Source organism: Tiliqua scincoides, chromosome 1, assembly GCF_035046505.1.
Source record: "Tiliqua scincoides isolate rTilSci1 chromosome 1, rTilSci1.hap2, whole genome shotgun sequence".
In the NCBI taxonomy this organism is placed as follows: Eukaryota; Metazoa; Chordata; class Lepidosauria; order Squamata; family Scincidae; genus Tiliqua; species Tiliqua scincoides.
This window is the reverse complement of record NC_089821.1, coordinates 53395376-53418529: the sequence shown is the minus strand read 5'-3', so window position 1 is coordinate 53418529 and position 23154 is coordinate 53395376. Positions and strand designations below refer to the sequence as shown.

The following is a 23154-nucleotide window of genomic DNA, read 5'->3' as shown; positions in this document are numbered from 1 at the left end:
TTATGTTTCCTCCACTCATATTTTCTGCAGTGAACATTTGAATTTCACCACAGTGGCTGCTAGGCAATTTCAAAAGCATCAAGACCATGTGAAGTTGTATCAAATTGGAAACTTTCTACTTGATGGTTTTGCTAGTATAAGATGAATCTACTTCAAACTATATTATAAACTGAAGACCCAGGTAACTTGGTTATGAAATACAACATGATGCAGTGCCATTGCGTTATGTCTCTCCAACGACAGATACAATTTGCTTCAATGTTGTCACACTGCATTCGGTGTTAGTCGCTGAACATTACTATAATCTTCTTTTTTGCTGGGGTTTACATTGCATTTTACAACTGGAACATCATTATTCTTGAAACAGGTGGAAATTCTGCCACAGGCTGTGTAATTCTGCCTTAGCCTGTAAGGGCAGAGACAGCTAATTTGCTTCACCTTCTTTCTTTGTTGGTTCAACCTGTAGCCAAACACATGGGATACATGATTGAATTATTTGGAGAAAAGTATTTTGCTGTTATACCAGCATTCACACAGAAAGAGGTACTCTACTGAGAAATATAGTGTAACATAAAGAACCAAATGGAAGATTAAACTGGTTAAACACCAACAGAACTAGCTTCAGTGATGCCAGAGCATAAAGGGCTGTATTTTAAGGCACACTTGAGTTCTCTCTCCAGAGGCCTCTATTGAGATGCAGTTTCAAAGTGTGATGTTCTGTACAGAGCATATGTTCTGCATCTGATTTATAGCTTGGAAGTCATTCCTGGTGCCAAGAACTAGTTCATTCTTCTCATTGGTTTGTTCATGGTGAATAATCTAGTTGGCCCCCTTCAGATAATGGCCCTTTGCCCATGGCTCTCCCCTGTCTGCATTCCAATGTAAAACAAAAATAGACTATGGCTGCAATCCTAACCACACTTTCCTGAGAATAAGCCCCATTGAACAACAATAAGCAACTAACAGCCATCAGTGAGTCAGGTGCAAAATCAGCTACCAAAATCATCCAGTTGTATCTACTTTTATCTCCTTGCAAATGGGACCTATTTGCAAGGAGGTCCCATCTGCAAGGAGATAAAAGTAGATACAACTGTGTATGTTACCTCTTCTTATAATGAGTCACCAGACCATTTGAGAATACACTTAAGACAACTTTCCAATTTCTATCAAGATAATTTTATTGACACAAGATACAAGGTCATTATTATGGCACATAACTACATTCATGATCACATCAGTTCAGATGCGATTTTGGTAGCTGAGGATGATTTTGCACCTGACTCACTGATGGCTGTTAGTTGCTTATTACAATATCTCATATATTCCTCATGAACATTTACCTATAGGGTAGGCATCTGGTAGAAGAGTCAAGCAGTGTTTTAAAGATGAGATCATGGTGATTGTTGTAGCTTGATACATGGATGCTTTCCTAGTGTCTGGATGAAAAAAACTGAGGGTGTGCCATGAACACACAAATACAGTGGACTAAAGCCACCCCAGGTTTCTGGACTTGAACTTACTCTTTTTGCATCAAACTGCAGTTTTGGGTGAGATTTTCAGTCCAATTCTATCTGTATGGCTGGCTCACACATCTTGGCAATGCAATGTGCTATATGACTGCTGCAAAACATGATGCAACATAGAGCTCTGCTTTGCTGCCACCTCAAGCAGCTGCACCCATGCAACAGCAGCCACCTGAGAAGCCCTGTCACCACCAGTATGTTGATGCAAGGGGTGGATGAAATGGGGAGAGGAGGAATGGAATAGAAAATGTGGCAGGGAAGACGGTGTGTTGAGGTCTGGAAGGGAGCAGCATTAATGGCAGCAGCTCCACCAATATCCTAGCCCCCTTCCTGACCTTGATACCCCAACCCGGGTCCTCTCAGATCTGTACCTAAGCTGGCATAGACAAAGTAGACCCGTTGAGGCAGTGGAGGCTTGCCCTGAGGCAAGGAAACAAATGTTTCCTTATCTTGAGGAGGCCTCCGGAACCCAAAATTTCCCTGTGGAATGCAGCGTGTGCCCTGTTGGTACTGCTGTATTGGCACTGGGGGAGTTAGGTAGGATTGGGATGCCCAATGTATACTTACATTTCAATGTATACTTACCCTATCAGTTTTTGACACTTTATGCACCAGGTGCAAAGCCAAAAGAAAAACCATCCAACCAACTACAATCATTGTAGTATCTCACAAGGCTGTTCCACTTATGATATGTGACTTGATGTAGCCAGTATCAGGAGCAAGAGTTGAGGTTGAAATGAGCTCTCAGCTGATCCTAAGTAGCCCAGGGCATTGTCTTTGTTGTTGGCTACATGTGATGAACAAGACTGTTAACTTGATTGTGACATCATTTGTTATGTAACAATTGCCTCAACCAGCATGACATCACCATAATTTTCTCTGATAATATAAAAGGCACTTATATAAATACAAAAGCAAACAACAACCTGACGACTATTTCAAGGCCCAATCCTACCCACCACCACCACCACCACCACCACCCCCCCGCCAGTGTAACTAGCATTGCTCCAGTGGAGGCTGCTTTACAACAGTTGCAAAGCAGCCTCTACCAACATGCACTGTAGGCCTGCTGCTATGGAGACTGGAGTGGCCTGCTGTGCATTGGCGGGCCCATGAAGACCCACCAGAGCAATGGTTGGAAGAAAGTGGGGAGGGAGGAATAGTGCGGGAGTGAGTGAAACAGAGCAGAGCTGGAGAGGAGGGAGGATTAGTCCCAGGAGAGGAGTGGGATTGGCAGCAATGCACACTGATGAACAATAGTGTCCTGGACAACTGTCCCAGCCAAATGTGTCCTGGTCATTGGTATTCCTGGACATTTGTGCCAAGTTTTTTTTTTTTTTGTCCTGGACATTTGTGTTCCAATATATGTATATTGATATTAGATTTACTTTTTTAATTTTAAAATGCAAAAAGCATTAGGTCTGGGATAAGAAGCTTAGCATATATAACATGGGGTTTGTTGCCCAGTCATAATGGGATGCAAATAACCAAGATGTAAAAAAAGAAAAAAAAAGAAGCGATTTTCCAGAGAAGCCAATGACTGAGATGTGTTTGGTTGGGACACAATCATCCAGGACGCAAATACCCTATAATCCCAACCCCCTTCCTGGGTCAACAGAGACTTGTGACAGCAATTGAGCTGGCTGTAGTTCGAGCTGACCCATAGTGTCTGCTGGGGCAAAGGGAGACCTCCAACAGTTGAAAATCCCCTGGGATACAGTGGTAGCTGCGCTGGTGCGGCTGCATTGCCACATGGGGATTTAGATAAGATTTAGCTGTAAGACACAGGTTATCGGGTTTACCCCTGCTAATTGGGTAAGAAGCACTTTTTCAAGTGGGTGCTCCTCTTCTGAGCAGGGGGAGAGTAACTGGCCCACCTCACCCCAGCAGTGTCTTTTCTAGTGGCTGTCTGCTGGTGTTCTTTTTGTATCTTTTTAGTTTGTGAGCCTTTTTGGGACAGGGAGCCATTAGTTATTTGATTTTTTATCTGTAAATAATCAACATTTTTCATTCTATGGACTGGTCAGCCAATTGACTTCTATGTCCTCTGCTATTATGGATAACTATAGCACCCTTGTTTTTAAATGTGCAGCCAATCCTATGCATGTTTGTTTAGAAATAATTTAGAAATTCTAAGTTCATCCTAAGTGGGTTTTCTACCATGTAAGAGTGCACAGAATTGCAGCCTGAAGCAGATAACGCCTGCATATGTTCAACAAGTTTAGTGGCATTAAAAAAAAGTCAGGACAACCACAATCATGGCAGGAAGGGGGTCAAAAGCTACATCAGTTTTAAAGGCAGGAAGCCCTATATATCAGCCCCCCCCATATTAAGTCATTTCTGCCCAACATTGCATATATGCAACAGGGATCAAATGTGTAAACTTGTGGGCTGGGCAGAAATGGGTTGACTAACATAATGGCTGCACTCCTATACACGCTTTTCTACTATACATACATAGGAGTATACATACTCCTGAGTATACATACAAAAGTATACAAAAGTATACATACTTTTCTGAGTATACATACATAGGATTGTTCCCTTACTCTGTTTATAATAAATATGATGCTGGTTGGATGAATTGAGAACACCTTGCAACTCTTCAAATGCATCCTTTGCTATGTGGCACTGGCATTTTTTACTTCAAAGAATAAAAAGCAGGTCCTGCATACCAAATCACTATCTAAGTTTGAATGTACTCAGTTTCACAAGTGGTTTCCCATATAGCAGTGGTTCTCAAACTGATGGGTCGTGACCCACCAGTTCATGTAATGCTTCCCTGTTCCTTTAAGGGGCAGGGGAAGGGGAGGAAGGCAGCAACTCCCAGGATCATGCTGCTGAGGGGGGGTGAGAGGTGCTTGACTTACTTGGCATGGTGTAGGGCTGCATCAGGATGCAGGAGGTGTGGGTTGCCCTGTGCAGCACTCCCCGAGGCTTGGAACCTGCAATATAAGTCAAAGCACCTCCTGAAAAGCCAGGAGCCTGCAAAGCACCTCCTGAAAAGCCATCCCTGCTCTGTGCATGGGTTGTGGGTGCTTGGGCACCTCACACACTTTTGGGGAGGCTCTGCCTCACCTGTCTCCCCACCCACCGCACGTCCCTGAACTTTGGGCATCATAAGTGCTTGCAGACATGGCTGGTGGAGCAAAATGGATGGCCTGGCAGAGACTAATTGGGGTTCCGGTGCCAGCAGCAGCTGCACTACCCCTCAACCTGAACAGGCCAGGGGCAGCCAAAGCAGGCCTTGGCCTAGCCTATGCCACAGCCCCAGCAGTAGGTGGGGCGCTCCAGAGCTTCCTGGTGTGAGTCACACCTGGGATAAGGCAAAGCAAGAGAGCCATTGGCCAAGGCGGCCTGACTAACGCAAGGTGATGTGGTTTGGGCCTCTGGGGTTGCCGTCTTTTTTTTTTCTTTTTTTGGCAGTCTCCCTCCAACAGGAAGCGCTGCATGGAACGATGGAGTTCTCTGAGGAGAGACTGAAGAAGTGGCTGAGCAAGGCAAGCAGGCGCGCGCACGAGACAGCGTTCTTCTTGCCCCGCGCGCGTGCGCCCACCCTCCAGCGTTCGGGGGGGCGGGACCTGGTTCGAACGGAGCGCCCAACCGCCTTAGTGCTGCCCTCGCGCCCCCCCACCTTTTAGTGTCTGCTTAGCAGCAGAAAAGGCGCTTCCTCTCGCTCCTCCGCCCGCTGAGTGGGCGCTGACGAGACGCGGCTGCACCAGCAAAGGCTGCTCTCCCTCGGTAGCCGCTTGCGAGAGTGAAGTCTCTCTTCTTAACGTGACGTGGCTGCAGGTCCACGTGGCTGGTAAGGTCCACACTTACCTGGGAGTAAGCCCCATTGAGCTCAATGACACTTGCTTCTGAATAGGCATGCGTAGGATTGGGCTGTCAGGCTGCAGTCCTGTCCACACTTACCTGAGAGTAAGCCCCATTGAGCTCAATGACACTGCTGAGTAGACATGCATAGGATTGGACTCAGTCCTGTGTAATGTGTACTGTGCTCAGACAAATCAAGTGCACAGTGAATGGTTTTTAAAATTTAGAATTTTTTTTATTTTTTTCACTTTCTAAAAATTTTCCCCCCACAGTTTTTAAAATTTAAAATTCAGGAACCTTGAGACAGTTAAAACACTTTTAAATGCTTATGGTGACTTTTTGAAAAAACAACCACATATGCAGCCACAATTTTATCCATGGTCCTTTAACTTAATTCTCACATGGGAAGCTGTCATCGATGAAGAAGTTGGCCATTTTGATATTAAAACACATTCACAGCACAATCCCAAAGTGTGGTTCCCAAGCTGTCAGCCACGGCTCCCTGAGAAGCTTTGGAAACCAGCCGGGGGAGCAGAAGAAACCTTGTGGAAAAATTGCCACCCTAAACAATGAATAGAATTGTAACCCTAACAGGGAGTCACAGCCAACGACCCAGTAGGTCAAGTGAGCTGCCAGTCAGAAAAGTTTGGGAACCACTGTTATATACACTGCTGTGGGAGTAAGCCCCACTTAACACAATGAGACTTGGGGCTCAGGCCTATCCAACTTTCCAGCACTGATGCAGCCATGCCAACAGGCTCTGCATCCTATAGTCATGGGACAGTCATGGAGGCCTCTTCAAAGTAAGGGAATGTTTGTTCCCTTATTTCAGGGCTGCATTGCAGCTGTATCAGCACTGGAAAGTTGGATAGTATTAGGCCCTTACTAATGAATACACCAGAACAGTGCTAATTCAGAAGAGTTCGCATCATATGCTCCCAGAGATGTAGAATTTGAGCTGCCATTATAAAGTATTTAAGAATTATGTCATGGTTTAAATATTTTTTAAAATAAGTTTTTAAAAAAAACTCTCTTTGTTTTATCTCCAGTACAAATTCCGAGATCTGACCATAGAAGAACTGAGGAGCGTAAATGAGTTATACCCCAACATCACATTTTCTATGAATGTCTACAGTAAGAATACCTGCAGCTGTTTTGGCCAACTGATAAACTGCATTAGAATGTTATTTTCTAGTTATTCATACAGAGATCTGACAAATAAAAGAAGTAATTGTAAATTATGAATTATGTCAGAGCTGACAGTATAATTAATTAGTACTTGTAAAATGTCAATACCATTAGCAGATCAGTTTACTGTTATATCTTTTTCATGCTTTTAAGTGTTGGAATTGGAGCACTGATTACTGAAGGGTGCAATCTTAAAGCACCCTTGGGCCAGCTGGAGGGTTGCAAATGTACCATGAAGCAGGGGCAAGCTGTGCCAGCACACGGAGGTGCTCTGGAGCACAGAGGCTGCATCCAGCCTCTTTGCCAGCTTTTAAGTGTTTAAGTACCTAAGTGCTCCAGATAGGTCTGGAGAGGGTGGGGAGGAGGTGGGAGGGTGGCATTCTAGGGTGGTTCCGGGGTTGGGGTTGGGCAGGCGGGAGGTGGGGCTGGGACCCAGCTGTTATGCCAGATCCCAACCCTGTTCCCTGAGCACCTCTGTTGGTGGTGCAAGTTTGAGGAGACCCATTGGGGCTGCAGTGGCTTACCCAGGGGTAAGAGGAAGAGTTTCCCCTTGTCTCTGGCTGAGCCACTTTGGGCACCTATCTTGCACTGGATACAGTGCAGGCCTCCTGGCCTGCCTGTTCCAGCACAAGATAGGATTGTGCTGGAACTTAGGTTACAATCCTATACACATTTTCCTGGGAGTGACCCCCCCCCCCATTGAATACAATGTGACTTACTTCTGAGAACAGGATGCATAGGATTGTGCTCTCCGCTATCAAATTGAATAAAGTGGTGTTTAGCAATATAAAATTAATAGCATTGTAATGTTTTATGAATTTCATTGTAATGTTTTTCTGAATTTCAGCTTTCAAGGATGGGTCCCAGAAAGACCTTCTGAATATTAGTGGCACTGTGCCAGTGAAATTTCAAGGTAAGTTCAATACGTTTTATTTCTGAACTGGTTGATATGCAATCATGTGATCCCTCAGTATATAAATTTCTAATTGTACAGCCAAGGTGAAAAAGAAAAGTAATACAAATGTTACTTGATTAAGGGTCCAATCCTATCCCATTTTCAAGTGCCAGTGTAGCTGTGCCAATAGGGCGTGCATGGCATCCTGTGCTAGGAAGGCAATCACTGAGACCTCCTGAAGGTTTGGGGATATTTGTTCCCTTGCCTCAGGACTGCATTGCAGCTACACCAGTGCTGGAAAGTTGGATATGATTGGGCCCTAATTTAGGGCCAAATTCAATCCAATTTTCCAGTACTGGTACAGCTGTGCCAATGGGGCGTGAACTGCATCTTGTGGTGGGGAGGCAGTCACAGAGGCCTCCTCAAGATATGGGTACGTTTGTTCCGTTACCTTGGAACTGCATTGCAGCTTCACCAATTCTGAAAAGTTTGATAGGATTGGGCCCTTAGTTGTTTCAGGGCGCAATCCTAACCTACTTTCCAGCACCGACATAAGGGCAATGCAGCTCCAAGATAAAGGAACAAACATTCCCTTACTTCGAGGAGGCCTCCATGAGTGACACACAACTGTAGAATGCAGCACATGTCCCATTGGCACCACTATGCTAGTGTTGGAAAGTTGGTTAGGATTTGGGCCACAGTTCCCTCCAAATATGTGAGGTCCCGAATTATTCCCATGTCAGTGCCTGTTCACATGCCCACCTCATGCATCAACAACTACAGATTTGAATCATTTTCCCACAAGCTGGGCTCATATCTTGTGTGTGTTGGCAATACTCATAGAACTGTGTGTTCAGACAATTATGCACTGGATTGTAACTACCATTTTCCAGAAGAATGCTAATTATGTCTTGGGATATCTATGGGAACCTGCATGGGACAGTAGACAGTAGCCTCAGCATGGCTAAAACTCAGTACCATACAGGTTGTTAAAATCCATAGCTGTTTCAGTACAAGTTGGGATGCAAATGACCACTTATTTTCAGATATACAAAGTCAGTGACTCCCTTTAAACATTTTAAATGTCCACAGAGAATGTTTTATAGGCTAAATATCCCAGGTATAAAATATAATAGAGTATATGAGTGTTTCCCAAACATTTTTACTGTAACCCTAAATACAGTTTTTCGCTCAATCTGGCAACATATTTCTTTCTTTCAGTGTTGGTACCACAACCCTAAAAATAGTTTTTCTGTCAGTCTGGTGACCCATAGAGTTGGTACATGTTAGTAATAATAACAAGGAAGGCAACTCTCAAGAATATCCACGTGACCTTCAGTTGGATTGTGACCCGATTTACAGAAACCATTGGTTTACAAATCAATCAAAAAACAGTGATCTTTTCACATTAGTTTATGTTTTATATTTTGACAGGCAATTCTTACAACATTCCAATTTGCCTATGGATTTTAGATTCTCACCCTTTTACTCCTCCAATTTGCTTCCTGAAGCCCACTGCAAACATGGGAATTTCTGTAGGAAAACACGTAGATGCACGTGGACGAATATACTTGCCATATCTGCAAAACTGGAGCCATGTAAGCGATGTGTGTGCATGTGTGTTTTGTAAATGTTTGGTATACAGTATAATCATAATGTGCCCTGATTGTACGAATATGTGCCTTGCTAACTTGCTAACGCACTTGCTAACCTCCAAAAACACACATACTGTATATGTATGCACAATATGAGAGAGAAAAAAGATGGTATTTATTTGACTAGCTGAAAACATTTTGAAGAGTGTCATAATGGAGTGTGTGAGTGAGACGCTAACATGAGTCTTACTAGCCATCATCTTCATTATCAAAGGCTGAACCAACCAATGTATGCCGAAGTCAGATTTTGCCCGAATGGATAGCATCCCCTAGTGAAGGGCTTTACTTTTCCCCCGTATTGTTAAGTGAAAATCCCTTTTTGCCTTTTAGCTGTGATTTTCTCTATATATTTCTGGTTATGCTATTATGGCCTGTAATATCATTCAAGCTAAACTGTTCTCCCAGCATATAGGCCACATTTCCAGGACTCTGGTCAAGCCACAAGCTCATGGTTACACAACCACCACCACCCATAGTTACACATTATGGCGAGGAAGTCTTGTGTTTTAATCCATTCACAGTTTATGCAAACTTGAACTGCCTTTGTGTTTTAATCCAATCACTGTTTAAGCATCTCCTGCATTACTGTATGCAAACTTGAACTGCCTTCCAGGATTTTGGTGTTGAAATTCTGTTTCTGATTCATTGCATTGTACCTATGTTTTCCACAGTCTTTGTTAAGTTCTAGGAAGCCAGCCATCAACCCCTGATTGAATTTTGCTGATAACTGATCCCCATTCAAATGTATACATACTCCAAGCACCCAGCCTTGTGTTAGCAATCAAGCTACCATCCAGCTCAGCATGTAGGCACTGTCTCCCAACCCCTTATAAGAGAGGGCATCCTCTCACATGCTCTCTCTCTCTCTCCAAGGCCCAACACATTTGTGTTGTGTCAGAGGGTCCTCTCCACAGGACTTTTCCACCCCCCACTCCAACTGTTCTACAAGACAGGTAACTATCTTGTGCCTGGAACTCTTTCCCTTCTCCCCCCCACTTTTTCCTCCCTTCTCTCCCCATCTTTAGTTATCAGCTGGGATTTGCATAGCAGGGACCCCTAAAATCCTTCCCTACAACCCATCCTTTTTCTGATTTCCTTGGTTGCACCAAAACTCTTCACACACAACCACCATGAAAGCTAGGTACCAAGAAATATATTTCTCCATGTGCATTATGTTTACCTTTGTTCTTTTGTAATAAACCATAATCTTTTATTGCAAGTTATCTTTCTCTCATTCTCCTCTTTAACCAAAAGGGAATTTCTCTGCATTACACCATCTTGTTATCCAGCTTACGATCCTAATGTTCCAATCAGGGCAGTGTAATAATTCTCCTAAACCAGTGGTTCTCACACACTTAGCACCGGGACCCACTTTTTAAAAATGAGAACCTGTCAGGGCCTACCGGAAGTGATGTCATGACCAGAAGTGACATCATGAAGCAGGAAAATTTAACAATCCTAGGCTACCCGCACTTACCCAGGAGTAAGTCCCATGGACTATCATTGTTAAAAAAAACATACATAGCAGCTTGTTAAAAGCACAGGTCTGTAACATTTCCCCAAATGCAGTCTCATACCATGGTAGCATCAAGTCTAATATATTCAAAATAAAATATTGAAATGAATGGGGACCCACCTGACTCGCAACCCACCAAGTGGGTCCTGACCCACAGTTTGAGTAACACTGTCCTAAACAAAACAGCCGTTTTGGTAACAGTATGAGTGAAGTATGGAAGACATACATCTGCATATCTAATCTATCTAATCCTAGTGTCATGTAAAATTGTGTAGTGGAAAGTTGGGTTATATTACTATGCAGAAAACAAGCTTTACTTGATAAACTCTCTGTATGTTAATGACAGTGCACAGTACCTGTATATGGAGTGCCTTGTATTTTCAGTCATGGAGGACTGCCTCTTTTTCTTTGATTAGGACATTTTGTAAGTAAAGCCTTTGCATCTAAGATTGTGATTCTCTTTATTGCTGTATGTATTTCAGCCACAGTCAATGATCATAGGCTTGTTAAAGGAGATGGCCACAACATTTGAAGTGGAACTTCCTCTGTACTCATTATCATCTTCTGATGCAGCCAGACAGTTGGAGCTTCTCTCTTATATTTCAAAGATAACTGAAGGTGTGCATAGTTTGGGGGAACTTTTAGTTTGGTACAGAAGCTCCCCTACTTAAGAACATTCAAGTTTAAGAACTGTTAGGATACAAACAATCTTGGCAATATGTCCATAGATGGCATTAGTGCCCATTTTCATCATTCTCAAACATTCCCCAGCTTATTCCAGCCAGCCACAGCAAGCCCTATTAGCCCACTTTTCAAGGTAAGGCTTCACAATATACCTTTAAAGCCCAATATGGCTTCGTGCCAGGGCATTTGAAAGACTTCCTTCTTTTGTATATCCCTGACTTGTCCTTGCCAGTCATCAGAGAAGGCCCTTTTACAGGTGCTGATGCCTATGGAGGTAGGAGGGGTGACAGTCCCTTGGCAGCAAGGAATAGGGCCTTCCCAGTAGTGGGCTCTATGGAATTTTTGAGTTTACAAACTGCTCCCTCCTTAGAGGCTTTTTGGTGGGGCCTAAAGATATTTTTGTTTAGATCAGCTTTCTGTGTCTGGGGCTTATTAATATGGGATACGGAATCCCCTGTAACTGCAGATCCCATATCTGCAGTTAAATTATTGGGTGATCAGATTTGTGGCCCCCCTGTGCACAAACTCCCCTCATCTCCAGAGGGTGTACTGAGCTCTGCAAAGCCTGTGCGCGTCTGTCTCAGAATGACTCTTCGAGCGAAAAAAAGTGACTTCTGGTATTTTTGCAAAACCAGAAGTGATGTTTTTAATGCCCTGGTTTTGCAAAAAAACTGGAAGCCTTTTTTTTTTGCTCATTCTGAGTCATTCTGAGGTCCTCAGAGGCTGTGGGCAGATGCATATGGCCTCTGTGGGGCTCAGAATACCCTCAGGAGGTGAGGGCAGCTGAGCTCCCCTCTCTTCCAGAGGATGGGGGAGCGTCCCCTTGTATCCATGGATTCAGCTATCCTTGGGGGATTCCTTTGCAGAATCTCCACAGATATGGGCGCACGCCTGTATTTGGATTTCTGTGCTGGTTATATTTTATGTTCCTGCCCTTTTTATTGATTGCTTCTGGTTTTTATCTTTTGTTTCAGCTTTTAATATATTTTTAATATTGTCTTATTGTTTTTTAGGAAATTTGTAAGCTACTTTGAATGTCCTTTGGAGAGATAAAGTGGAGTATAAATTTACTAAATAAATTAAAAATGTAGTTGCATTGATTATTTTAAAAAAACTACCATTTATGCTTTTAGGTGAAAACAACAAACAAGTAAAGAGTAAGGTAGATGGGAAGAAAAATGATGGAGGATGTAACAAGGTTACTGTGATTGGAGCTGGAGATCTAGGTCTTGCATGTGCGCTATCTATTTCAGCAAAGGTATATACTTTGTATAACATGATTTACAATTGTTTATTATGTAATGATTCCAAATTGGGATAAAATAATTATTGCTAACAATACCAAGGGACATTTGCATGTCATATGGTATACATTTCTCTGTGACACTTACTTAAAGTAGAACTGAAAGTAACTGTGCAGATAATCACAAATTAAGGGCCAGTTTTCACCACCTCTCAACTCATGGCAGTCACAGTTTTTATTCATCCTATGCTGACTTCTGGCTGTGATTTCATAAGCTGAGTGTGCTCTGTGTGTGCCAATAGTTTCTGCTGAAGGCAGACTGTGCTGACTTTCATCATGTTACTGCAAGCACTGCTCTTGCAATGATGTACTAAAAGAATGAACTCAGCTGTTTTCAGTTCATACCATCAATGTGCGTGCAGTTGGCCTGAGTCCATGGTTGCTGTGACTGGACATTGGCACAGGCTGGCTTGAATCTGTGACTTTCACATGCTGTGGAATTTTGTGAGACTAGGCCCTGAAACTGTGGGGTGTTGATTGTGGCTACTGGTCACACTGAAAGATTGTTCAGTGATGTTCAGATCTCACTGTTGTACCTCTCTTAAGCCAACAAGTTTTCAAAATTATTTGTCTGCAGATTACTTATCTGTCAGTTACAGACTTGGCAGTTACTTGCCTGTGTCAAAAATTGTTGCCTTGCTTGAAGAGCATCAAACTATTACTTGCATTGCAGTAATATTTATGTGTTTTATTGGAAGATTAAAAGCTAGATACTTAATTGACTAACATCACAATTGTAGCAACTGTTACCTTGCACATCCCTGATCTTGTCTGATCTTGGAAGCTAAGCAGGGTCAGGCCTGGTTAGTACTTGGATGGGAGACTGCTTGGGAATACTGGGTGCTGTAGGCTTACACCATAGTCTTTCGAGACTGAAGGTTGCCAAGCAACCAACCAACCAACCAACAATTGTATGTCTGTCTATTCAGAAGTAGGTCACATTGAGTTCAGTGGGACTTGCTCTCAGGTAAGTATACACAGGCTTGCAGGTTTATATGATATATTTATGCTTAGTTTTCTTTGAATCATGTCAAGCTATTTTGACTCTGTGCAGATAAGTGATTTGTATGACAAGAAAATAGTTGCTGGCTTAATTGTTATCACAGCAGTATATTTAAAAAAGAATTATGTGTTGTTTCTTCAAAGTAAGTAGATATTTTCCTTGAAGAACAGCTTTTAAAAATTCTTTATAGGGTGTTACTGATAAAGTGGTTGTCCTGAACTGCTCAGAAGATTTAATGAAAGGAGGAACAATGGATCTGGAAATCTTCCCCCTGCCAAATGTGGAAATCAGCAGAGGTAGTGTATTTATTTATTATAACTATTAAAGAATACTTATATACTGCTTTTCAACAAGAATAGTTCACAAAGAGGTGTACATAGAAATAAATCAATAAATGGTTTCTTGTCTCCAAAGGGCTCACAATCTAAACAAAATACAGAAGAGGCACTTGTAGCAACAGCCGCTGAAAAAAATGCCATGCTTGGTTGAAGAGGGACAGTTGCTCTCCCCCTGCTAAATATAAGGGACCTCACTTTAGGTGCTTCTGTGCCCAATTCGCAGGAGTATTTAGTTCCTGGTGTGGGTGTTTTTCACTGTATGCTTTCTTAAACTCAGCTTTCCAAGTTATTCTTAGAATTGTTGGTGAGAGTTTTTCATTCTTGGCAGTGACATTTGAAATACAAGGTAGTTGAGGTACAGTGCTAAATTAGTGAAAGAAAACAAGCAGTCTTGTTCTGTGCGCTTTCAAATTTAAATTGGGTCATGTTAATTAAGCTTATGGGAACACTGCAAACCCTTAAATATTTTGCATTTTCACTTGAATATTTCATGTTTCACATTTTCATAGATTTGAAATTTGCATGTATCTTCTATGTAGAATATAAAGCTTGGGTGATCCTACATATACAATATGTAAATGGATACCTCTGCATGTGGTGTATATATACTGGGATGCAGAAAGTAATCACACATAGCTGTTTACACATATGTAGGATTAGTACATGATACAGTTTATCTTCAGTTTTCACACAAATTCCTACCTATAAAGATAGGAAGACTGTAGCAATCCTGTTACTAATGGGCAGCCCAATCCTGCTCCTCCCGCATTTGTCCCCTTCCCCCGAGTAAGGGAAGCAGCCCTGCAATGGGGCTACTCTCTTTAGCATCGACCAAAAGGTCAACGCTAAAGTAAAGGCGTTGTGTAGGGCACGCAGCCCTGCACAACTGCCCTTTGTCCTGCGGAGCAGAGCTCCACGGATCTGCCTCTCTCCCTCCCCCGACACGCCTCCCGCCTGCCCCCTGGCACGCCTCCACCCTCCCCAGAACGCCACCCCCACGCCCCCGGCCACACCCCCGCCTCCTGTTGCGCAGCCCGGGTGTTCTGGCCGGCGCTGGGCTAGCTCTGGCGGGAGCCTGGTGGTGAGCTCCACAAACGTGCCTTACGGCACATTTGCGACTGTGGTCCACAGCACGGAGCCATGCCACGGACCACAGGATTGGGCTCGAAGTGATTTATAATTGGTGCTTAAACAGTTGACCATAAATAATTTTATTAAAATTAATCTTGGGGAACTGGTTGCAGTGTTTTCTACTGGTCATGGACTTCCTTTCATTACTAGCTATAATTATTGCATACATTAAGTACTACTGGTGGCATCCTTATAAGCGCTTCTGCTGTTGGGAGTTACTTCTTCAAACAGAAGCTTTCTTTGTGGATTGGAAGGAGCACTGTAGTTGCAGAAGTGATCCTTGCACAAGTGGAATACTCCTTCCATTCACAGAGGAAGCTTCCTTTGGCAGAGGGAACTCCTGAAGCAGACACGCTAGCCTGGATGCCACCCTATATCTGCAAACAGATGTGTAAAACAGCGAAAAGAAGTTTTAAATTTCACAGGTCCAATGTTTGGATTATATTTTTTCTTCAAGGGAATTTTACATTCAAACCCTGAATGTATAAAAGAGTATAAAAATATACTGTTAGGTATATATTAAGTATATTTATACTTAAGAATTAAGTATAACTATATATACCAAATATAAAAAAGAGTTTCAATTCTTTCTTGGTATTTCTTAGATTTTTCTGCCTCAGCAGACTCAAAAGTAGTGGTGCTTACAATGAATTCTTTAGGCAATACTCAGTCGTATCTGGATTTGGTTCAAAGTAATGTGGAACTGTTCAGAGGTATTATTCCATCAATAGCACATTATAGTCAACACAGCATACTGCTTGTGGCATCGCAACCAGGTAGGCAGTACTTATCTTTATAATTTATTGGTTTCTAACAATCTGTGTAATGAATATTCTGTTATTTAGTAGGCATGTTTCTTAATGGAGACTGCAAGATGTGCACTGTTTGTCATACTGCTCAACCATAAAATGGCATTTTTGAGTAGAAAGTCAGAAACTTCCCTGTTTTAAAGTTTTGTATGTTTTGTACATCTTGACAAACAAGAAATTAATATCTTCCTCTAGACAAGAAGATTTGTGTTTCCTTTATTCCGAAGGGTTGAATAAACATGTATATTTGATATACTGTGTTATAATTTCCATTACTTGTATTCCAAAAAGCAAGGAAAGAGGGGCAGCCCAATCCTGAGCTGCCCAGGGCACACGGCTGCAGTGGTGCCGGTGCTGAGAATGGCTGCCGCTGCATCCTGTGCACCTCAGCCTGCTGCGGGTGGTGCCTCGGGAGCTTTCGTGAGTAGCCTGCAATGGGGCTACTCACTTTACCACCGACCAGAAGGTCAGCAGTAAGGTACAGTTGTTTGTGTAGGGCGCTGAGCTCTACACAAAAGGCCAGGATCCGGTGGAGCTGAGCTCCATCGGACCCGCCTCCTGCCTCCCTGCTCCCTCTCCCCAGCAAGCCTCCTGCCCACCCTCTCTCTGCCCTCCCCATGCCTCTCCCCTCCCCGGAACGCCTCCTCCCCATCCCCGCTTACACTACTGCGGCTCAGTGGTCCATGAGACAGCAGAGGACAGGCGCCCGCCCGGCGCTAGCCCAGTGCTGGCCTGCACTGGGCTAGCACGGACACTGACCCAGCAGTAAGCCTCACAGTAGGCCTTACAACACATTTGCAAAGCCAGAGTAAGCAATTCTACAGGATTAAAGTTTAACCCCATGACTGGCTGAAAAATAACAGTTGAGCATGAAATCCAAATGTTGTTGTATTGAGTCTGCCGTACCTTACAATACTTACCATACTAATTGGTGCAGCAAAATTAAAACAACAGTGTACAAAGTGGGCAAACATGGCAGACAATTTGAAAAACTGAGGGCACATGATCTCTCATTAATGAGCATTCTAGTGTACTAGCATGTCAACATTTTAACAGTGTTTCCATTGTGCTAATTTAAATTCCTTGCATACCATTTTGTAAATTATTTTGTAACTTTGTCAAGTGAATTGTATGGGATATGTCAACATAACAGTCCTTCAGAAATTATTTTATAATAGAGACTTTTGCATAGAAAGAATTGCATAGAAATAGAAGAAAAAAATCCATCTCAATAGTTGTCAGAAATTGCATTCATATTTCTGAGGCAACAAACATTGCTGATATCTAAAAGATTAATTTAAAAATTATTTTGTTTTGATTGAGTTGAACAGTATAGTCACATTGAATTTAACACAATTCTGTTTGCCTTTCAATATGTTTTTATCAAATTGCAGTGGAAATAATGACATACGTGACATGGAAAATGAGTAGATTTCCTAAAAGCAGAGTTATCGGGATTGGTTGTAATCTAGACTCAGCCAGATTCCAACATATTATTACAAATCTCTTGAAAGCTCAAACAAAAGGCAAAGATGTTTGGCTTATTGGTGAACAAGGCGAAAACAAAGGTAAAATTATGATACTGAACCATTCAGAGTTTCACATTTATACTTGGTCTGCTTTTTGCATTGACATAATTGCTTTGTTGCAGAAAGTGGTTTTCTATTTTTTAAACATAAAAGCACTGAACATGGAGGCATGGAAAGTTTAAACTTCTGTGGTTACTTTAATGGAAAGCTAAGAGTTGAAATTCAAGGGTTCTTCTCTATGGTCTGTGCAGACACAGGTAATGGTGTTCACACTGCCAGAATTTTCAGTGATGTATATTTCTGGCATTTCTGTATTTCATTGTTAATAATGCATTTGTTTCAATGCATTTTTATGCTGCTGCTACTTACACATAATTTCTTTATTCCTGTCTACGCATATTGGATCATGTGCAAGTCAAGAAGCTGTCTTGAAATAATGCATTCTGTATTGTTCTTAGCCCTGATATCCATGTTCAGGAAAGCAGAACCACTAGTCACTGTAGTTGGAGAGGGGAAAAGTTAGTTTCTGGATTATGTAGACTGCAATTTTTAAGAGCTGAAAGAATACAAATGTCTGTGAATAAAATCCCATATATATTTTATTTAAAAGTAAGATGAAAAGTACATGATATAAAGAGAAATTCTTATGATAAACATTCAAATGTGTTTAATTATCTTGTTTAGTAACAGCATGGAGTGCTTCCAGTTTGACGACCAGTCAACCAAGTGAAGATTTAACAAATCGGAATGCCCAGCAGCTGTTGACTGATAGGTAAAACTTTTACAGCAGTAAATGAGCATTTTCATTATATCCAAGATATAAATATACATATACAGAGACAATATTTTTTGCTATGATAGTGTATTTTAAATCTCAATGTTGTTTTAACTCTAGAGCCATGGAAGTTCTGAAAGGAAAAGGTCAAAAGTCCTGGTCAGTTGGTCTCTCAATCGCTGATCTGACTGATAGTATACTAAACAATAAAAGGAAAGTACATTCCATATCAACTATGGTGAAGGTAAGTGTAGGACTGTTCTTATTTAACCCTTAAGTGTAGGACTGTTCTTATTTAAGCATTAACCCTGTGGTTTTCAAACTCTCTGGGAGTTTGAAAACTGCAGTAAGTCCTTGCAAGGGAGGGGAGGGAGGCAGTGGGAGGTGGGGGAAAGGCAGGATCCCCAGGATCATGTCGCTAAGGGGGCTGCAGGAACTGGAATGCACTCACCAGTCCCTGCAGCAGCTGTCCAGGGGTGCGCGGAGCCCTGTGCAAGTGCCTGCAGGGCTCCCCAGGCTTCTAAAAGTGAAAGTGGAGCAATCGCACTCCACTTCCAGTTTTGCAGAGGTGAAGTGCAACGCTCTGCAGACGCTCACGCAGGGCTCCCCGCACCCAGGGAAGGCTGCTGCAGGGACTGGTGAGTCCATCCCAGTCCCTGCAGCCTCCTTAGCGACAAGATCCTGGGGATTGTGTCGCTGCCTTCCCCCTGCCCCTTAAGGGGGCAGAGGCCAGGGCTTTCAGACTGGGGCGTCGCAATGCCCCAGTTTGAATACCACTGCATTAACCAATAGATGATACCTAAAGGATTTAAAGGGAATGAAACACAAGCATGTGTGACCTTCAGCTTAAAAAATGCTGAAAGAGTTAAACAATTCCTTAATATGCAAGAACATCTCTCTTCTTTTTATAGGACAGGTAACATGGTCATCTTAAATACCAAAAGAAGATTCCTTATATGCCCAGTCATATCTGCTTTTGCACTGGGGTTGATGTGTCAAAATTTCAGTTTTCTATCTGTACAAAGTACCACAGATACTTGCCTATAAGGCAAGAAATTTTACCCAAAAAATCCAGCGTAGAGTGTCTCCTCTCTGTGTATCACTCAGAGGCTCAAGGCAGTTCAGGGGTGTTGTGGAGCCGGAAGAAGCCCAGAGGAGCAGCAGGCATGAGCTCAACTCCAGCTGGCCATGCTTTGCCTCTTCCAACAGCTCCATTTTGCCAGCATGTGATGCGGTAGGCAAGCATGCAGGCTGCCACTGGGTCTTTAAACCCGCCTTATACAAATTCAGTACAACTACAGAGCGGAAAAATTCCCCTCTCTTCCTCCCCCCCTGGGTTGTTCCATTACACAGAAGGGGGAAATGGCACACAGTACTACATAAACACATCACTAATGTCTTCAAAAACAGTGACACAATTCAGATTCTTTCCCGTCTTTTAATCAGGTTCCAGGGCAAGCTGCAGCTCTTCCTCACAAGTACCATTTCCCAAATTTTACCCCCACCTTATCTGAGGGTCATGGAACATTCCATTATTTTTGGCTGAAAACCTGCCCTCACCTTATCCATGATATTGTCTTATAGGCAAGTATCTATGGTACTCAAGTACTTTAGCTGCTTTCATGTCCTTTCAGTGAAGTGCAACCATATTTATATATACACAACAATCCATTCTCTGAATATGCCTATTTTTTTTTCTTATTCTAGGGGTATTATAATATAAACTGTGAAGTATTTTTAAGTATGCCTTGTGTACTTGGAATCAATGGAGTGACTGAGATATCCAAACCACTTGATGAGGATACTGTGGCACAGAAACTACAAGCTAGCGCTGCATCCCTTCATGATCTTCAGCAACAGTTGAAACTCTGAATGCCATTGAGTCAGAGTTTGTATCCTTCTGTATTTAAGAGTTGCAAAAAGGACTCTGTTGCCTACTTGGCTGCCCCAAAAGTGCCTCATACACATACACTGAAGCTTTACTAGATTCTATTAGTATATATAATGTTAGAGAAAATTAAAGTCCCCTTTGTCAAAAAGATAGTTACAATCAAAATATTGTAAATATACAAATACTACATGACAATGTAAAGTGTAAAATGTGATGTGCTCCCACCCATCCCCCAACTTGTCATACTGTGCTGAAAGCACACCATCATACCAGGTCCCAACCCCATCTCTTCACTTTCTTAGTGGTCATCCAGCAAAATTAGGTGCTGACCAACCAGTGGCACAATCCTATACTTTGTTTACTCCAGCAGAGTGCATGCTCTGCTGGCACAGGCTGTTGCAAACATGCTGTAAAGCACGTTGTGACCGTGAAGAAGTTAGTTGTGCTGGTGAGAAGGCCAGTGCAGGCCTCAGTGCTTACTAGAACAAGTAAACTCCATGCCAGACAACAGAGGGGTGGGGAGGCAGGGTGGGCAGATTGGACCCAGGAGGGAAGCAGGATCAGTGGCAGTGGTGCACACTGTATCTTACTGCTCTTCCCAGACCAGATCTGCCAACACGGATCCACTTAGATTTGCATGGCAGTTTAGCAGGTGCAGGTCCAGCTGTGGCTTTCCCTAAGGCAAGGGTACAAATGTCCCTTTACCTTGAGGAGACCTCCAGACTGCACAATTCCCCCATAGGGTACAATGTCGGCTGCGCTGGTCCCACTTCATTGTTGCAGCAGAATTTCAATAGGATAGGGCTGCTCTCTGATACCTTTATATTGGGATTTGATATGCCACTGATGTTTCTCATATTTACTCTCGGGAACCAGCCATGTATGTATATTATACGTTCGTATAACCTAAGGTCAGGAAGGATCAGCAGCAAGATTTGTTCATGTTTCAGCTGGTTTCATTATTTTTAAAATAAATAAAGTTTTACATTAGCAAATTGTTAGAAGGAAATGGAGAAACTATTGCAATTAAGCTACCTCAGCTAGAATTGGGGGGGGACCGTAGATCAATTCTATTTAGCCTTAATGTATCCAAAAATACTTTATTATACTTTTTTGACTGAATCATCCAAAAATTTAGAGAGGAATGGGACTATAAGACACACACATTCTGGGATTATTACACTTTCAGTTACAAGGGTGCTATCTATATAAAAAAACACAGTTTTCGTTGTTGTCTTTTTAAAATGTCTTATTAAAATGACTGAGATCCAAAGTGCATGAGGTCCCATGTTTGCACTGGAACTTTTAGTTCGCCCACCTGCATTCCTTTCCTGCCCTTGAAAAGCTATTCTCTGAAACCCAGAAAATTGCTAGAAGTCACTTGTGATGCAGCGGTTTAACAAGGGGAGAATGCATCCAGGGGCCAGGCATGGATTCATTAGTGCTTACTGCTCAGATATGCGGTTCACTGGATCTTGGTTCTTATTTGTGAACTAAATAATATAGTAGCTTCATATGGATGGAAATTGAGGAATGCAGTAAAATACATACAGCTAAACACTCTAAGACAGGTACCCCTTTACCCATGTTTGTGTGTGTGTGTCTTTTTCATGTTTTAAATATAGAGAAATGATAAGAAAACCATTTTGGGGTACAGTTAGCAAAAATTTCATTAAAGGAATTGAGTTAGAAATAATTCAACAAAGGATTAAGAATAGATGGGGTAGCTTTAATTTCTGTATCATTTAACTGGAAAGTCGGTTCTCACAGTACACTAAGAGCCCAATTCTGAGCTCCTGAGGTGCGTGGCTGCGGCAGCACTGAAAACGGCTGCCACTGCATCCCGCGCACTCATGGCAGCTGCAGGGGGCACCTTGAGAGAAGGAGACTTTCATCCCCTTCCTCTGGGTAAAGGGAGTAGCCCCGCAATGGTTGAGGTAAGAGCCTTGGTGTCAGGCGCTGAGCCTGACTTGAAGGCTCAGGATCTGGTGGAGCGTTGCCTCCCTCCCTCCCTCCCCAATCCCTCCGCCGGCACACCTCCCCCCTGCCCTCTCCCCGTCTCCTGCCTCCCCATCATGCCTCCTTCCTGCCCTCTGCTCGCCTCCCCCCTCCCTGGAACACCTCCTCGCATCCCTGCTTTCCTCTCCTCTGCTCAGTGGTCCATGTGACCGCTGAGTGGCGGAGGCCAGGCGCCTGCCGGGTGCTAGCCCAGCACCGGTCCGCACTGGGCTAGCATGGGCGCTTGCCTGGCATTAGATCTTGCATTAGAACTCGACAGTGTGTGCTGGCGGTAAGCCGGCGCATTGAGCTCAGGATTCAGTCCCCAACATACATACTAGTTCCATTCTGGAGGTTGGTATGAAAGCTGGAATATAAATATCTTGAAAGAGCTGACCCATCACTATTACACATGTGGGAAAGCACCACAAAGGATATACAGCACCAGTGCAAAGTGCCCACACAGCTATCACTCTCGCATCCATAACTTTGGGAGCAAATATATGTATTATTGCTGTTGCCAAGCCTGAGTCCTTGGACAGAACAAATGCTCAGTCTTATGCACTGGCAAGTTTTACCATGCTGTACGACAGCATGGTTTGGCACAATCAATTCTAGCATTGCAACCAGCATTAAAATTACTAATATTAACTAATCTAAATATTGTAGCTTGTATATCTAGGGTGGAATCCCAGCTATTGCTTCTGCCAGTGAAACAGAATCTTCCTCTGTAAACTGAAGGAGCATTCCTTGGTCTCCTTTCGTGAGCAGAATGCTTTTTCTGTTCATGGAGGAAGCTTCCACTTGCAGAGGGAACTCTCAGTGGTAGAAGTGTTGGTCAGGATGCCAGGGTACTTACGTATGATTGCAATGAAATTTGGCATTTTGTGATGTAATTTCAACCACTGTAGAAAAATATTGCTCAGTGTAAGATAATGTTAATAAAAATAAAAAGAATTTGTACATAGTATTCAAAGAATATCTGATACTACTTCTTGATAGCAGTTTCAAGATGGGGAATTAATTATGAGGAGTTATACACTATTCCACTAGTGCTAATCCATATTTTGCATGGTGGCAGTACCAGAGGTGGTACAAAA

General features: G+C 42.8%; 1 protein-coding gene across 5 annotated transcripts; it reads left to right on the top strand.

The window, feature by feature from the left end:
* The first annotated feature begins 4954 nt into the window (after positions 1-4954).
* On the top strand, positions 4955-22980 carry UEVLD (UEV and lactate/malate dehyrogenase domains). 5 transcript variants are annotated; one of them, XM_066609527.1, is made up of 12 exons: positions 4955-5023; positions 6389-6473; positions 7375-7440; positions 8857-9020; positions 11076-11211; positions 12411-12535; positions 13774-13879; positions 15658-15828; positions 17256-17429; positions 18075-18162; positions 18286-18409; positions 19873-22980. In XM_066609527.1, exons 1-12 carry the CDS (start codon positions 4982-4984, stop codon positions 20035-20037), a joined length of 1446 nt encoding a protein of 481 aa, XP_066465624.1. In that variant the 5' UTR covers positions 4955-4981; the 3' UTR covers positions 20038-22980. The 5 variants fall into 5 exon arrangements, with proteins under 5 accessions (XP_066465624.1, XP_066465635.1, XP_066465625.1 ...); XM_066609528.1 differs by lacking the exon at positions 4955-5023 and adding an exon at positions 5265-5328; XM_066609538.1 differs by lacking the exon at positions 11076-11211 and having other exon boundaries at positions 8934-9020.
* Positions 22981-23154: the final 174 nt, after the last annotated feature.

What these genes read in the sequence shown, in the direction of transcription:
- UEVLD (XM_066609527.1), top strand. Translation starts at nt 4,982, where the DNA reads ATGGAGTTCTCTGAGGAGAGACTGAAGAAGTGGCTGAGCAAG. An exon ending in ATTTTCTATGAATGTCTACA is followed by an intron (nt 6,474 to 7,374) that starts GTAAGAATACCT and finishes TCTGAATTTCAG; the next exon opens with CTTTCAAGGATGGGTCCCAG. An exon ending in ATCTGCAAAACTGGAGCCAT is followed by an intron (nt 9,021 to 11,075) that starts GTAAGCGATGTG and finishes TATGTATTTCAG; the next exon opens with CCACAGTCAATGATCATAGG.